This window comes from Scleropages formosus, chromosome 21 (genome assembly GCF_900964775.1).
Source record: "Scleropages formosus chromosome 21, fSclFor1.1, whole genome shotgun sequence".
NCBI classification, from domain to species: domain Eukaryota; kingdom Metazoa; phylum Chordata; class Actinopteri; order Osteoglossiformes; family Osteoglossidae; genus Scleropages; species Scleropages formosus.
The window spans coordinates 22,262,912-22,279,466 of NC_041826.1; the positions used below are offsets into that span (position 1 = coordinate 22,262,912).

Consider the following 16,555-nt stretch of genomic DNA (forward strand, 5'->3'; position numbering starts at 1 on the left):
TATGTTGCAGGATCTAGTCTTAACCGTGGACCTAATAGCATTTTCACATACATTTACATTGTAACTTATTGAGGTAAAATCCCACCGTGTTAAGTTCTGAGTGGATCGATGAAACATATAGAGACACAAAAGGATCTTCGGTCTGTGTTCTGGCTGATATTTAAAACATTGTGCCAGAATATCGATTAACGGGTTTGAACTCATTGACATTTACTGCGATAAAATATAGATTCATTTATAGGAGAAAGTTAATATTTTTCCTAGGAACATCATCTACGAGTCTCTCCCTAAGCGCACCAATGGAACTGTAACTATCTCTTTTTAATATTTTCAAATACTAAACTAAATATGACTTTTAATTTTCATAACGTTATTATTGCATATTATGGTTTATTCAAGGCTTAAAAAAATTTTGACACTATGTGCCCATTTGTTGTGGTTCTGAAGACAAACACGTTGCGTTCTGTGCAGCGGAACATTGGTTCTCTTTTGATTTCCTTTACTTTCAAACATGTATTGCTTCGATTTTTATGGCTATGGGAGAGACGACAAGAGGTACCACATAATTAACCTTATTTTTACCTACTTTCCCTGCTCATGAAAGAAATTAAGAGCACTGTTTACTTTCTAAAAAACCCAAAGCTACAAAAGCTGTGCTTCTGCCATCTTACTCCATTTGTAGTAAATAAGTTTTCATTCATTCAATTTATTTCTTTTTTGGATTCACTTTGCCATTCCTGCAGTGATATTCCTATATCTGGCCCTTTGTTCTATACACGATGCGAATTTTCTTAATTGTTTTTTTTTTTTAATAAAGTTTTTTTCAAAGTTTTCATATTTTTGCAAGTATAATACTTAATTTCCTGAGAGAACTGGAAGCGAAGTCAGATGCGCCTATTTCAACAAGTCAACGGCACCTGTTATCGTGACATTGTGCTGCTGCGTCGCCCTCTTTCGGCTATTTTCTGTATTTTGGTCTTAGCGTTTTTTCCCTTTCAGCGGAACTCCGTTCATAACTCGAACTGATGTACTGACTGGAGGATGTCAAAAGGAGAGTGTATTAAAAAACGTTTAACCTGAAATGCAGACTGCGTGTCTCGTTTGATTGGACGACACAACAAATGTGATCGCAAGGAAGTGACCAATCTATTATATAAACGTGCAATATTTATCAGAATATGGGCACTTTGCTTTATTATCCAAAGAATAAAAAAGAGTAATAGCACATACATACCTCTATTAATTCTCCTGATTTAGTTTCTGTAAAAGTTATATATAGCTATAATAAATAAAAAATCTGCCGAATCAGGTCAGTCCTGCATAGCTCCACGTTGCTTCCTCACCTTCACTTGCAAAATTATTTTCTACTTATTTATGTTTTGGAAACTTTACATCTATATGTCTGCATATACATGTTGTGTGTGAATTTTGCTGCAAACAGCTGAACCCACAAATGCAGCCCAGTTTTGCTCCTCAACAGACTACAGAAAACAACGAAAAAAAATGCAGTAATAAATAACTAAAATGGGAAATGTTCGTATCTCTAAAAATTCCTAACTCAAATGTTCGTAACATTTATTCGGAATGCAACGTCATTCAGAAAGCATCCGTAATGTATGAGTACAGAAATCATGCACATTCTTGCGCATACTTTTATATTATTCCTGCTATTCTATTGTTTATGTCCTTTGAGATATTCACTCTTTTTGTTGGCCTCCACAGTAATTATTTTCTGTATGTATTTCATTACCACAAAGCTTCAGCCTTTTACCTAAGTGGACTGCTGAAACTTATTAGTTACTTTCAAAGGGTTTGACGTTTGAGCTCAAAATCGGAATATTCCTGGCTACTGTTTCCCCAGTACGGTGTCATTTCACACCGAGAGAAGAGCAACAGGTGGAACATTTCGCCTCCTGGAGCTGCTTCTTTGTTCTCCTTATGCGATCACACTTGTCTTTGTGTAAGTAAGTGTGGTAACAATACAGCCCTTTACAGTATAGGTGCATTTTTTTCAAAATGTGCTACCGTGTGTCCTCTACGGCAGAGAGAAGACACGATAGCATCAGGAATAGGTTAGGGCATCCTAAAAATAAATTTTTATTATTTACTTTAATACCAATTACTAATTACTCGGGCCATAAAAAACTAATAGGAAGGATGGACAGTCATATAATGTCCAGCTAAGCACGGTAAACAAGGTATTATAGGGGCTGCTGGATCCAAAGGTCCCTAGGACCTTTGAGCAAGGTACTTACCTTGCTGAATTGCTACAGTAAAAATTACCCAGCTGAACAAATGGGTAAATAACTGTACAGTGTAAGTCGCTCCTTTGAAGAGAAGCATCAGTTACATGAATAATAAATGTGAGATACACTAGAAAAGCAGCGGCGACTTCACGATCTTCTGCACACAGCACGACCCAACTTGTGATATTTACTTAGTTTAATTTATGAAAAGTTGACCTCACATGACCTCACAGCAACTTCAACCGCGTTGTGGCAGAAACAGCCCGTTATTTCGAGATCAGACGCGCATCTTCGGCCCGTTTACCGCGCTGTGGCGGGACCGTACTGTACTCTACTGTATTCCACTGTACTCTACTGCATAGTGAAGTGCCAACAACAGGTAGCGAAGCAGCACGCGGCAACAGAGCGGAAAGTAACGTCTCGGTCTCGGCGGTGACGTTTTCCAGCGCAGGACCAGAGCAATTGTCTCCATTCAAAATTGCGCTGAATCGGCTGGAGGGCGCGCGACCCAGAGAAGGGTGGGAGGCGGGGGGAGCCCCGCGTGCGAGCTGGCGACACGTGGCCGACAGGTGTCCCCGGACCCGGAGCCGGAGCCGACCGCTGCAAGGCGCTGTCCTCAGGGGATTGGTCCACCGCCCTGTCAGTAAAGTCATCCCTCCGGGTGGGGGGGAACCGGGACCTGCGCGCGCACGGTGGCGCACACGCGAGGCTGCAGCGACAGAGCTGGGCGTGGGCTGACATGCAGGCGGCCGACGAGGGGTCGATGGTTCACGGCATCAGCGGCCGGCTGCGGGGCCCCTTCGCCGGCAGGAGGACCGTGGGCAGGGCGCGGTACGACAGCGCCGCGATGGCGGAGCTCCAGCCTCTGAGCTTCTGCCCGCAGCATCCTCATCCGCAGCAGCAGGCCGAGCATCGCGCCGCGATCAAGCGCGCCCACTGCGGGAACGCGCTCCACCAGCGGAGCGCCGCGTCCACGTCGACCGGCGCGGCGCCGCTCGCGGGACAGCGCGCGCCCCGGTGGCCGTCAGGTAGCGCTGCGGCGCGGCTCGAGCCCGCGGACTGCAGCCAAGGCATGAGCGCAGGTACGAGCCGCAGTACCACGATTTACTGTCCGCAGCGGTGTCACCTTGTGGGAAACGGCCGTGTGCGCGTGTCCGTCGTGGTGGGGCGGGGGGGCAGCCGGCAGACAGCGGTGACACTGACAGGCGCGAGCGTTTGTTTGTTTGTTTGTTGGTTGGTCGGTTGGTTTTGTGTGCGAGAAAAGCAAAGCAGAGCACGATTTCCTGAAGTGAAGCCGACGCGAACGTGTGGAACGCAGTGATTTGTTTCCCTTCTCGGCGGCCGCTCTGCGACACATCCGAGCGGCTCCTTTATTCTCGCCGCGCGATCGCACTTCAATCGAGTCCCGAAGTGTCGTTTTAACGGCGCTCCTCGTCCTGCGCCGCTGGAAAACACGCGTGTGGTAAACTAGTGCTGCCACTGAAGAGAAGTTACAGCACATGGAAGTACCAGTATGTGAGAGGTGCACTTTTTTTTTTTTTTTTTTACGCTGCTCTGCGAACCGGCGCTCGAGGACACTTTAGAAGGTGCGTAAAAGTCGCATCCAGCGCTGCGGCGCGACAGGCGCGTCATTTTCCCCGCGCTGTGTGCAGCCACCTCTTCTGTTGACAGCTGGTAGAGGTTATAGCTGCTGCCTTTGGACCCACAGGTCATAGGTTTGATCCCTACTTCTGGCTGTAGTACCCTTGGCTTGAGCAGGATACCCTAAATTGTTCCCGTAACTTCACCCAGCTGTATAAATGGGTAAGTAATTGTAGCCTAACATTGTAAGTTGCTTTGGAGAAAAGTGTCACCTAAATGAGTAAATGTATTGCAAAAAGTACTTTATTTTGTTTTTAATTCAATAAATGTGCATATTGTGTTGAAAGTGTGCAGACAGCAGTCTTTCCCTAGGGGCACAGCAGTAACACCTGTTCCAGTTCTTGAAGGAACAACCATTTGCTCACCAGTCCAGTTCCTTAACTACTCCTGCTACCTGCAGCCTTGTGGCTGGTTGTGATGCTCCGCACTGCAGGGATCAGTGTTTGTCCGAGTGTGTCTGACAGTGTGAGAGACACACACAAAACAGTGGTGATGCTGAGCACAGGTGTCAGTAAACGCAGTGTGTTATTGCCCTCCAAGTGTTTGTCAAGAGTGTGTTTGTCAGCATGTGCTTGCGTACACACGTCTTTCGTTTGCGCCTCTCTAGTGTTACCGAGCCGGTCCTTTGTGTCCCCTGCTGACCTTGATGGCACCTTCTCGCAAAATGCCGTCTCAAAGCAGCAGCTGGTGGTGTAGTTCTTACATCTGCTGCCTTTAGCGGCAAAGGTTGCGGGTTTGAATCCCAGCTCCTGCTTCAGTACTCTTGAGCAAGGTACTTACCCCAAATTGCTCATGTAAAAAAAAAAAAGTTACCCAGCTGTACAAATCGTTAAAACACAGCACGTTGCTTTGGAGAAAAGCATCAGCTGAATGAATAAATGTTAAACTCTTGCCTCTTTCCCTTCATTGGTTGCCATATCTTTTTTTGGCATTGGTTAAGTGTTTCTTTTCGGACGTGTGGCGCTGCTTCCTCGAGCCCCTAAATACGGTGTTGCATGTCAAACTGCGCCTTCCTGTGCATGTAAAACACATACAAAGCAGCACTCCTGTGATTAAATTTGATTCGGAATGTTGGTAAAGAGCTGCTTTGTTTCGTTTTATTATGGGATATTTGTCAGATACAGTGGACAGAACTTTGATGTGTCAGTTGAGACACCTTCATGGATAAGTTTCATATATTATTACATATATACTGTATATTACATATATACCAGTATATAATTAGAAATATGTAAGGCTGCAAGGTCTGGTAAGCCTGATCTCATTTCTCCTAAAGCATGGTATTACCGTACTCCATATACAACACAGAGTGGCGAATGTGAGTGGAAGTGACTCCGTCGCTGCATAATATGACACATTAATAATTCATAATCTTTCAGTGGCTCTCTAGGACACACATATGAAATGTAAAATCACCTCTATAACCCAGAATTTATATATTATGCAAACACAAAAAGGTGCTTTCCATGCATAGTGCAGACTGTCACATTGAGTTTGGAATACTGTTTACATTTTGAATATAGAAATTGTACTATTTAGCACTGAAAAAAGTGAAGATAATTGAGGGGGAGTATTGTGACTGGATGATGTTTCGACAGACATGAGACGTGGCTCCAGGCATCACACGTAGTCACATGCACATTTGGCTATGGGCCTAATGCTGGCTTATGAAATGCTCCTCAAACGTAAGAGAAACGGCCCGTCTTCACAGAGGCAGGAAGTGGTTATGCAATCGACCTATAAGTTTCCGTCAGATGGCCAAAAACAGACCGGGCGTAGCGATCCTGGGGCAGCTGTGACTTTTTTCTTCTAAAAAAAGTTTTTTCTCTTATGCTTCACAGTACATAAGTTTCCATTAAGCGTCTTTCGTAAGTACAGTTGCTCACTGGGGGAGAACTCAAAATTCATCCGAAAGCTTAGCAAGAGGACGCTGCAAGGGATTTAGAGGTTGAGTTGTGGTGCACAAAGTATCTGGCAGGTGTACCATGCAGCCACAAATCTCAATCCAGTTCATCTTTATTGTTGTTATTCAGCTATAATAAAATTCAACTGTTGCATCTCCCAGAGGACAGCAGAATACAGAATAAATAGTTTTGCACAAAAAATAGCAGCAACTATAGGTCGAAATTAACTCCATCACTTATATGGTGAAAATCCTTAGGAGTTCAAGCCCACAAAGGGTTAAACCAGAGTAAAACGAGAACGGTAAAACAATTGGTAAAAAAAATTGCCCTCCTGAGTCGGCCAGAGTCCGCATGGGTAGCACACGTGTGATGATGGTCTCCTTAGCCTCGGTTTCGTCCACATTTACACCCCGTGGGGGGATTACCACGGTAGGACTCTTTGCCGTTTCTGTGACCCGAGCGCTCTTGTCCTTCGCAGAGAATCGACTGATCCTGGACGCCTTTGCTCAGCAGTGCAGTCGGGTTCTGAGCCTTCTCAGCAGCAACAGCAGATTCCTGGACCCCGGAACCTCCTCGCCACCCTCCATGGTGTCCCGCATCAAGAAGGAGGAGGGCAGCTACATGGGCTTGGAAAGGGCTGGGGACCCGTGCCAGTCTGGCAAGGTGGGGATGAGGGAGTCCAAGGCCTTGTGCGAGGACCTGGATACAGAGCTCCCCCACGTCCACAGGAGGTCGCTGCAGACATCCGCCCTCCTGCGTGCCTTCACAGATTCCCTCCAGAGCCACCTGACCGCTGGAGCTCGACTCAACCACACCTACAGGGACTGCTGCTACCCCGCTGAGGCCGATCCCCTCTCCAGCTCTCCCACCCACACCTTGGGGGGCTGGGCTTCCCCAGCACCTTCTGAATCTCACGGGCACCCTTCATCCACCCTGCCCGAGGAAGAGGACGAGGAAGAGAGCTATTGCCCGCGTTGCCTGGAGCTCGAGCAGGAGGTGCTGTGCCTACAACAGGAGAACGAGGAGCTTCGGCGAAAACTGGACAGCGTGCCAGGTGACACGTGGAGATAATTCTGTCTCATTTTTGTAACTCTAATAAGAAATCAGGGAGCAAATACAGGCAGCCCCCGGGTTACGAACGTCCGCCTTATGTACAACCCGTAGTTACGAACCACCCCTCGTGAAGCCTATTATATTAAACATTTGAGTTACATACAGTGGTTCGTAAAAATAAACGGCGCTACTTTGCGACGCGCATCAAAACATTGAGCGTCTACAGCGGTTCGTTGACTCGTGAGCCCGAGGGAGGACAGACTTCTTTCTTTTCAGTCGCACCGCGTTGCTGTTAACAGTGTCTCGTGTTACTCTATTTGGCTTCAATTTTTTTGTTTTTACCCTCGTAAACATGGCACCAAAGCATAACTGGGATGCATGTGATGGTGATGCATCTAAGAAAAAGGAAAACGATCACGACTGAAACTAAAGCAGAAATAATAAAGCGATCGGAAAAGGGTGAAACACCAACGAACATCGGAAAAGCGTTGGGCTACAGTTGGTCAACGATCGGGACAATTTTAAAGGACAAAGTGAAAAGGCTCTGTCCAGGTGTCTCTGTCTCTCTACTATAAATACTGTAGTAACATTTATTATTATTATTATTATTATTATTATTATTACTGTATTGTTATATTAAAGATGTTTTAGTGTATCTGAAAGTGTTTTTTTAATGTTTTTCATGCATAGAAAGGTACACTAAATACTATATGCCAAGACAAACATTTGACTAATTGACGTTAGACACGAACTGTACCTGCAGTAACTGTTTCAACTTACGTACAAATCCGACTTAAAGACAAACTGAGGAACGGAACTTGTTCGTAATCCGTGGACTGTCTGTAATCAAAGGCACCAGTGCTGATACGTAAAACATATGAAATTAATATTTATTAACACTGACTTGAGGGGGAGGGATGCGGTGGCGGGTTTGAGTGGTACCTCGCTGTTTGGCGGGTATGGGGTTCGAGCCCTGCTCAGGTGCGCGGTGGCTCCGTGTTTCTCCCTGCGTGTGCCTCCCCCAAAATACAGAAGATGGCACTGGCGACGTTCTGTTCCTTTCACGCCATGTAAACCACACGGGTGGTCGCTATGGGTTACATTTGACTCGATGGCATCAACAACATTGACTTAAGTAGATAAGAAAACGTGTGGTAGAGCTTAAAGAGGCATGGTTCTTTGTCTTTTATCAAGTGATCTTCATTTGGGGACGGTAACAACACAAATAAGGCCAAAAAAAACATTGGTTCTCCGAAAGTCAACAAAGAAACTTTAGTTTTTAATTTGCTTAAAAACAGCACAGAACTGGATCACAACAAGAGAGATGGAATCAGTCGTCAAAGCTGCCGGAGGACAGCTGACGATTCCAGGCTGTCAAACAGGTCAATGTTCCCCTCGTAGATACATCTCAGCCGGACAGGATGTCCAGAACTGTGAGGCTTTGTGAAGGTGTAGTCTTGGGCACAGCTCTAAATTCACATAATCTTGGGAGGATATCAGTAGACAAGATGGGTTAGTATCCCAGATGAAAGCCTTCAGAGGAGATACTGTGTTTTTGCACTGAAGCTTTTCAGATGTCTTCTTTATGAGAGAAGTGCAAAAATCCAGACTAGTTGGGTGAGTTCAGGCCACGCGCCCCAGCCGGGTATCCGTAGACCACATGAGCTGGATTAGATTCTACTGGAAATGTCATCCTGGAAGCCAATGATTTCTGCAGATTTCGTGTGAATGGAATATTCCCGTCAGCATTTTCATGTACGATCATGATTTTCAGATTATTATTTTACCAGGTCTGCTGTACCAGTTCTTCAGTTTCTGCTCCGTACAGCTTTTCGCTCCAGTGCGGCTGCTTCTTCAGCTTGTGATTCATCCAAATCCTCAACAGCAGAAGACCTACATACAACCTCATCAGTCCAGCTGTTGAAGTTCTTCGCACAGTCGGTGACGTTAGCACCAGGGTATCACTCATTGGGTGAAGCACCATGTTCATTTCATTCATGGTTTCATTCAGGGTCCAAGGTCTTCAAATGATGGAGAACTGGTCCAACCACAAGCACAAACTAAACCAGAAAGAGTCGTTTCTTCAAATGCGTCCATAGCAACTGCCCCAGGCCTTGGGACCCTGAGTTGACTTCTTTTCCTTAGTTCCTCCCTCATCTCCTCTACCTTTATGAGAGCATCTGGTAGAAATAACTGGGGAGTCCTTGTCATCCTGGAAGTGAGACACGGTGTCAGCTGTAAACTCTTCGAATCGGTACAGGAGAAGGAAAACACTACAATCTGAGATTCTAAAGCGGAGGCAGAATTTAAGAGGCCACCTTCGATCGAAGTCACATGACCTCCCAGGACACATGATGTTTTAACGCAAAGAATAAGGATGTGGAAATTCAGGAAGCTTTCGAGTGCTACCTAACTGTTTTCTTTCCTTGCCTTTTGCACTGTTTTCACGGCAGTTCCCTGTCAAACGGTTCTCGACTTCTTTAAGAGCGTCTTGCAGCACCACCATCAGCTGGAGCAGCTGGTGCAACCGGAGGAGCAACTGACAGAGGTATGGAAACTGACCCTGATTTTAGCCCTTCACCCTTACAAACTGTCTCTCAGCTTTCGGGGACTGAAAGTCATTCTGTCTTAAACAGACTGACCGCAGAAGATTCCCTGAGAGACATGTTGCTGAAAAGTAATAATCCCCAAAAGATCGTTAACTAGTTCACTTTGCGGTCAATTTCACGTTAATATTCCTGTATGCCGTCAACTTAATGTTAAAATCTCAAAGGTTTTATTCATTATTTTCATCATTTTTCAATACTGCTTTTTTAGGCATCCACATATTGACTAGTGAAAGGTCCATAAACCTGTTCCACTTTGTGGGCAGAACGGTGGCACAGCGCCTGGGTGGTGTGAGAGGACCTGGGTTTGATCCCCGCTCAGTCTGTGTCGAGTTTGTATGTTCTCCCTGTGTCTGTGTGGGTTTCCTTTGGGTGCTCTGGTTTCCTCCCACAGTTCAAAGACATGCTGTTCAGGTTTGCCCATAGTGTGTGAGTGACAGAGAGAGTGTGTGTGTGTTCCACTGATATATGGATAAGTGACCCAGTGTAAGTAGCGTATCTAGCAGTGTAAGTCACTGCAGTGAATAAAGTGTGTGGGCTGGTAACACTACATAGGGTTCATTGGAAGTTGCTTTGGAGAAAAATGTTTGAGTAAATAAATGTAAATGTGTATTATCACTTCTGTTTCAAAAACCAATTTTATTCTGCTCATGTTTGAAGAAAACATAAAAAGATGTAGTGTAGTGGAGGCTGCATCAACCCTATCAACCCCTAGGCATAAGGACCCATCAGTCATTCTTGACTCTAGGAGGGGAAAGGATTTTTCTATTTTCTATTTAAATGCTATTAAAATGTTCCATTTTCTTCTATTTTATTTAAAGGATTTTCATTATTTTCTTTGATCTGCACTTTAACCGACTTAATTTTTCATGCTACGGAGGAATTGATGGTTTGTACATGTATTATTTAAATCCCAAACTCCCCCCCGAAAGTTCTTTCTGACAGGTGTTGTGGAATTAACCCGACCAATCGAATGATGCTGCATGTGGCTGTTGAATTGCAAAACGTTTACTTGAAAGAATTTTACGAGATCTGATGCCAACGCTTAATAATAACAGCAGATATACTGTGTAAGGTGGCTGGGAATTAGCTGAATAGAAAGCATCCCCCAAAAAGGAACTAAATGTGCATTAAGCTGAAATAAGCATTAACTCTACATCTACAGGTGACATTTGTATGTGTAGTTCCTTGTAAACATGTTTGCAATATTAAACAAATGTCAGTGTGAGCAGCTTCTGAGAAGATGAACAGTTGATCTGCAAAGCAGCTCTAGTTCTGTGTACCTGCCCATCTTATGCGACATGTGCTTCATTACAAGAGGATGTGGCAACACTTTCTCTGCTTGTGAGAATTCATATGCGGTGGTGAAGAACAGCAGCAGATTTGGGTCAAAACAGTCACAGCCACATTGTGACTCAGTCAGCTAACAGCATTCTCACGGCATCGCCTGTCAGCACCCGTCCGGGGGGGGGGGGAGGTGGGGCTCGCTGGTCACCGTTAGAAGTGCAAACATCCTTGCAGATAAACCTAAGTTTTGGGGAACCAACAGCTGCTTCTCCGCAACTGGCATGTGTTTGTGTTATATATGGAAATGCTTTTTCATACCCCTATAATATTTATACTTATTCATCTGACACTTTCCTCCAAAGCAGCTTACAGTTGTTTACCCATTTATACAGCTGGGTAACTTTAGCAGTGCAGTTTTGGGGTAGATATCTTACTCCATGGTAATACAGCTAGAGGTGGGGCTCAAACCCATGACCTTTAGATCTAGAGGCAGTAGCACTAATCGTTGCACTACCAGATATCCACCTCAATAGCTCCTATCTATATATAATATGTGACAGCATCTTGCTGAATTAATTTCTTATGCCTCACATTAGAATTTTTTCTTGCTAGGAGGTTATCCCCCCCACAGCATAAAAATATAGATAATGCAAAGTTTACACAATTCGAACTGCAAGTCTTCTATCCCTGTGTCACAAACAGTAAAAGCTCACTAGTATAGACCTCTTGGATAGAGCAATGGTAAGTAAGAATAGTTTGTAGGAATTTTTTCTTTAAATTTTTTTGTTGATTTTGAGTAAAAATGTTAAAAAAAGGAAAATTTTAACATTAAAATGTTAAAAAAAAAAAAAAAAAAAAAAAATGCTGTCTGCACACTCTCCCATTCAGTCCAGAATGCCCATCCGTCATCCAAGAACAGACAATGTCCATCATCATATTACTGATCAACACAGGTCACTTTTGCTCTACAAAAAAATGAAATTTTCAATAAACAGGCAGTCCAGAAAATGCAATTAAAATGAAATAAACATTAAAAAAAACATGTTTCTGTCTTCAAAAGGCCATAAATTGACTGCTTTTAAAACAAAGAGCCAGTAAATTTGTGATGCTGTGCTGTCCTTGATTTATTCTGCAAAAAATGTGCTTCCCGGTCGTAACAAGTTTATTAAAAAAGGGTTGGGGATTTCTTTATTTATAGTACATAATTTATGTGTATGATTTATATATAAATTATCAGGTGAAGTGACTATGTCAGAAATATGTGGGGTCTAAGGTGCAGGTGGACAGTTGCAGCTCCACTCAAGTTTATGCTGCTCTTTAATAAAAACCCCTACAGCCTGCGGCTCTGAAACGTCAAACTGCCTACCCCGCTTTGTGGTTTTCTTATTTCTCCCGACTGACCTAAAGCATTTATTGTATTTACCACGACTGCAGATGCAAAGGTTCTTTTTGCTGAAAGTTCAAATTATTTCTAAGTGTCTTTATACAGAGGGGCAGAGAGGCAGGGGGCTTTCAGCATTTAGTGCCCACCTTTACAACTGAGATTTATTGCTGTTGTCGTTATTGTCTCCATGGTGACGCAGCCTTTTTTGTTCCCTTGCTTCAGGGCAGCAAACAGCTCCTGGGCAACTACCCAGTGTTCATCACCAGCAAGCAGTGGGACGAAGCGGTTAATTCCTCCAAGAAAGATGGCCGGCGGCTGCTGCGGTACCTGATCCGCTTCGTCTTCACCACCGACGAGCTGAAGTATTCGTGCGGCCTGGGGAAGCGCAAGCGCTCTGTGCAGACAGGCGAGGCCGGTCCAGAGAGACGGCCGCTGAACCCCGTTAAGGTCACCTGTCTCAGAGGTACAGCTCCCCGGCACCATACGTACATTTATTTAGCAGACACTTTTCTCCAAAGCGACTTCCAATGAACTCTATGTAGTGTTATTAGCCCACACACCTTATTCACCGCGGTGACTTACACTGCTAGATACACTACTTACACTGGGTCACTCATGCATACATCAGTAGAACACATACACACTCTCTCTGTCACTCACACACTATGGGTGAACCTGAATAGCATGTCTTTGGAGTGTGGGAGGAAACCAGAGCACCCAAAGGCTTACACTGCTAAATAGACTACCTACAATGGTTAACTCATCCATATAGCAGTGGAACACACACACTCTCTCTTTCTGTCACTGATACACTATGGATGAACAGCATGTCTTTGGAGTGTGGGAGGAAACCCACACAGACATGGGGAAAACATGCAAACTCTACACAGACCGAGAAGGGATCGAACCAACATCCTCAAACCCAGGCGCTGTGAGACAGCAGCGCTAATCGCTGTGCCACCACGTCCTCATTACAGCCCTCGACTGTTCTGAGCGTCCTACGGTCATGGTTTGTGCAGGAGCTCACGTAGTCCACGCTGAGTCCCAGGGAGAGTGCAGTTCTGGCTCTTCCTAGAAGGATGTGGGCTTGTGGTCAGACCAGGAAAGCATCTGTTCTGTTTGGTGTGTAATTGGCACCGCATTAATTCTGTCTGTTTTGCGTCCATGATCCTTTGATAGTGTGAGTTGTGGCCCCTTCTCCAGGTGCCGTGGCGCAGGTGGGCGCACGTACAGCAAAGCCCATAAAACAGCGTCGGTGCACAGGTGCATTCTGGGATGCGGTGACAGCTGACTTCCGTCTGTGTGCCGCTTTGCAGAGTTCATCCGCATGCACTGCGCTTCGAACCCCGACTGGTGGATGCCTTCCGAGGAGCAGATCAACAAGGTGTTCAGCGACGCCGTGGGCCACGCGCGACAGGGCCGCGCAGTGGGCACCTTCCTGGGGGGCGGGGCCAGCAGCGGCGGCAGCATTTCCGATGGACACATGTCACAGGACGAGCTCTACCTGCGTGGGGCGCAGGATGGGGACTGAGAGGGAGCGAGAGCGCGAAGGGGAAGGGGCCACTTCTCCGCTTGCCGAGCCTCTCGGCCCGGTTCAACCTTCTCGCCGTACTTCCGTACACCTGCATCAATGTCATCACTTTGCCGCTGTGGTAAAACCATATCCCTCTGCTTTAGGATCAGGGCAGCGCTTCAGAAGAACAATATTGACGCTCAGAGTTACAGAAAATGTACGAGTGTCCTAGTGTTGCACACACTGCGCCAGGAGCCGAGTGACTCCCCAGGAAAAAATTACCGATATTACGATTTATCAGTGCCGAGGAACATTCCGCACTCTCATCCGGTCGTTGTGTCTAAAGGTGAAATTTTAGTTGACATGCCTCGGTATACTGAGTCATAAAGAAGTGCTCTGCTTTTTTTTCTTTCAGAAAAACCAAAGCTTTTGCAGGGAGGTTGGTCCTCTCTTGCATTACCGCGGTACTTTTGAGTGCGTAGGCCAATAAATCTCATCGCCGTGGAAACGGATGCCGTGCAGAATGGCTTCTGTATGCTGGACGACCCACCGCCAGAGGTGGGTCGAGCAGCCGGACGCAGTACTCGAGAAGTACCGTTACTTAAAAAAAAAAAAAGATTACTCAAAAGTTCTCGTCCAAAAACACACGTAAATAGAGGCGATGGAGTAAATGTAACTTGTCACAACACCATACCGCGCTCCCCAGTGCCACGACCGTGACTTGTTCCCCCGCCAGCCAATCGCATTCCGCTTTCCTCTTTTTCCCTCTCGCTCATACACCGTTAGCAAGATGAGTGCAAAAATCAGTTTATTTTCATATTCCACGCACTTTTGAGCCAACGTTATTTGTAAACCTATAGTGAAATACCTTAATACTCTTCTATGGTGCATACTGTACTTCTGACTGTTACCTCTCAGAACAACACCTGACTTGCACACCTGATGGAGGCTCCGAAAACAAAAATGTTTTGGCCACATTACCTCCAGTTGTCCTTACCCTAACCATTTCATATTACTGCTGAATACCTGAATACCGGACGGGGCTCCTGTTGCGCGGTACGCGTGATATCGTTTCGTCGCGCTCAGCAGAGCCGCTCGACAGCAAGAGTAAAAATGCCTTACGGTAGAGTGTCTCCAGTCCTGCACCAGCCCAGCTGTCACTTTCTCGATGTGAGAGGCAACGTTTCTGCCACGTTCGCTGTTACACCGTCCATCCACTATTCTGCCTTCCTGGAAAATATTTCAATTGCCTTTGTTAATGAATTAGAATACTTTTTATTTATTTTTATACATGGATTTGGATTTCTACATGTTTTCTCCTTCCTTGGAAGCCTTTACAAAATATTTGTAGCACACTTTGTTTCTTACGTTTTCATGTAAACCGTCCCAAGAGTTTCAGAAAAACTGGAGAAGGAACTTAGACCAACGCTCTTGCCGTGCTCGCCAATTAGAAACGATGTGTGTGCGTATTTAACTGTTATTTAAACAAAGATTTTATATTCTAAGTGACTGTTGCTGTGAACACTGTGAAAGAGACCATAATACCCCCCCCCCACATTTCTGTTGGATATTTTTAATGTTATTACAATTTTTTCCCAACGCAACTCGGTTGTGTTACATCTAATGTCTGTAATGCATCACATGAAGAGTAAAGACAAGTGGTTTCGCTCAGTTTTCTTCAGTCGCTGTTTTGCTGACTCTTCGAGAAAAACCCCTGAGTTGAGAGAGACTGAAAAATGATAAAAGCAAACTTGTTAAGCAAAGAGGAAAGGGTGGAGGTGTTTAATGGAGGCCTCATCCAGGCCAGTACATCACCATTCTGCTTCACATCTGGTTACATTTACTCATTTAACTGATGCTTTTCTCCAAAGCAACACACATTATTAAGGTTACACTTATTACAAGTTTATAGTTATTCACCCATTTATACAGCTGACTAATTTTACCAGAGCAATTTAGAGTAAGTACCTTGCTCAAGGATACTACAGCCAGCGATCAACCCTGTGACCTTTGGATCCAAAGGCAGAAGCTCTAACTGCTGCACTACCAGCTGCCCTCTTCTTTGGTTCTCCACAAATTACCACTAATAAAAAGTAAACAGCATCTAATAGCTGTAGAACCTTTCCATATGCAAGGTACACTCATAAGTAGATTTACAATTAAGATTTTATGAATAAACATAAAAATAAGTTAACATTTATTTTTTTCCTTGCGCTCTCTTCATTCTGTTTCGTAAAATGTCTTTGTTGTGGGGGGGAATTGCTTCTCTTTTTCATTTCTGCATTTAGTTTCCTGCAAAACTCAGAAGAGAAACACAGTGGTACTGTTCGCAGGGGGGACCTTCGTGGAGGCGTGCAGGACCGATTTCATCCTACCTACTTGATGATCGCTGTATCAGAAAATTTTCCAGAAACTACCCAGTGAAGTAATACATATCTATTACACTTTTTTGCTTCGAGCTCACAAAAAAAATACCCAGATTCTGACAAACCCATCCTTCAGGCCAATTTTGCAGTATTTAAGGTCCAATGTCAAACACTCTTTAATACGTTCTCCTCTTGCTATCATCCATGATGCTTTTGGAGGCCTTGGTGTGCAGGAGGAACACAGCGCTGTCTCATGACCCTCTGGTGCAGCGGTGCTTCGGACACAGCAAGGGTAACAGTTTGCCTTCGGACCCACAGGTCAGAGGTTCGAATCCCCCCTCCAGCCGTATTACCGTTCAGTAATGTAGTTACCCTAAATTTCTCCAGTAAAATTACCCAGCTGTATAAATGAGAAAATAATTTTAGGTAGTTCAAAAAGAGAGAAAAATGTCAGCTACATGACTAGTAGTTGTCAGTGTTGTAGTGATACCACAGCTACATCACTGCCCTCTGCCTCAAGACCCATAAGTTCCAAATCTGTTTAAGCAAAGGTAA

At 44.9% G+C, this 16,555-nt stretch overlaps 1 protein-coding gene across 1 annotated transcript; it reads left to right on the plus strand.

The window, feature by feature from the left end:
- Window positions 1-2,800: 2,800 nt before the first annotated feature.
- Window positions 2,801-15,254, plus strand: LOC108920824 (BEN domain-containing protein 4-like). Its single transcript, XM_029247143.1, has 5 exons — window positions 2,801-3,328; window positions 6,270-6,845; window positions 9,298-9,392; window positions 12,344-12,584; window positions 13,438-15,254. The coding sequence occupies exons 1-5, from the start codon at window positions 2,986-2,988 to the stop codon at window positions 13,650-13,652; spliced, it is 1,470 nt and encodes a 489-aa protein (XP_029102976.1). The 5' UTR covers window positions 2,801-2,985; the 3' UTR covers window positions 13,653-15,254.
- Window positions 15,255-16,555: the final 1,301 nt, after the last annotated feature.

Excerpts from the sequence above, each read along its gene's own strand:
- LOC108920824 (XM_029247143.1), top strand. The coding sequence starts at position 2,986 with ATGCAGGCGGCCGACGAGGGGTCGATGGTTCACGGCATCAGCGGCCGG. Across the intron at positions 3,329-6,269 it reads CAGCCAAGGCATGAGCGCAG|AGAATCGACTGATCCTGGAC; the intron begins GTACGAGCCGCA and ends TGTCCTTCGCAG. Across the intron at positions 12,585-13,437 it reads TAAGGTCACCTGTCTCAGAG|AGTTCATCCGCATGCACTGC; the intron begins GTACAGCTCCCC and ends GCCGCTTTGCAG.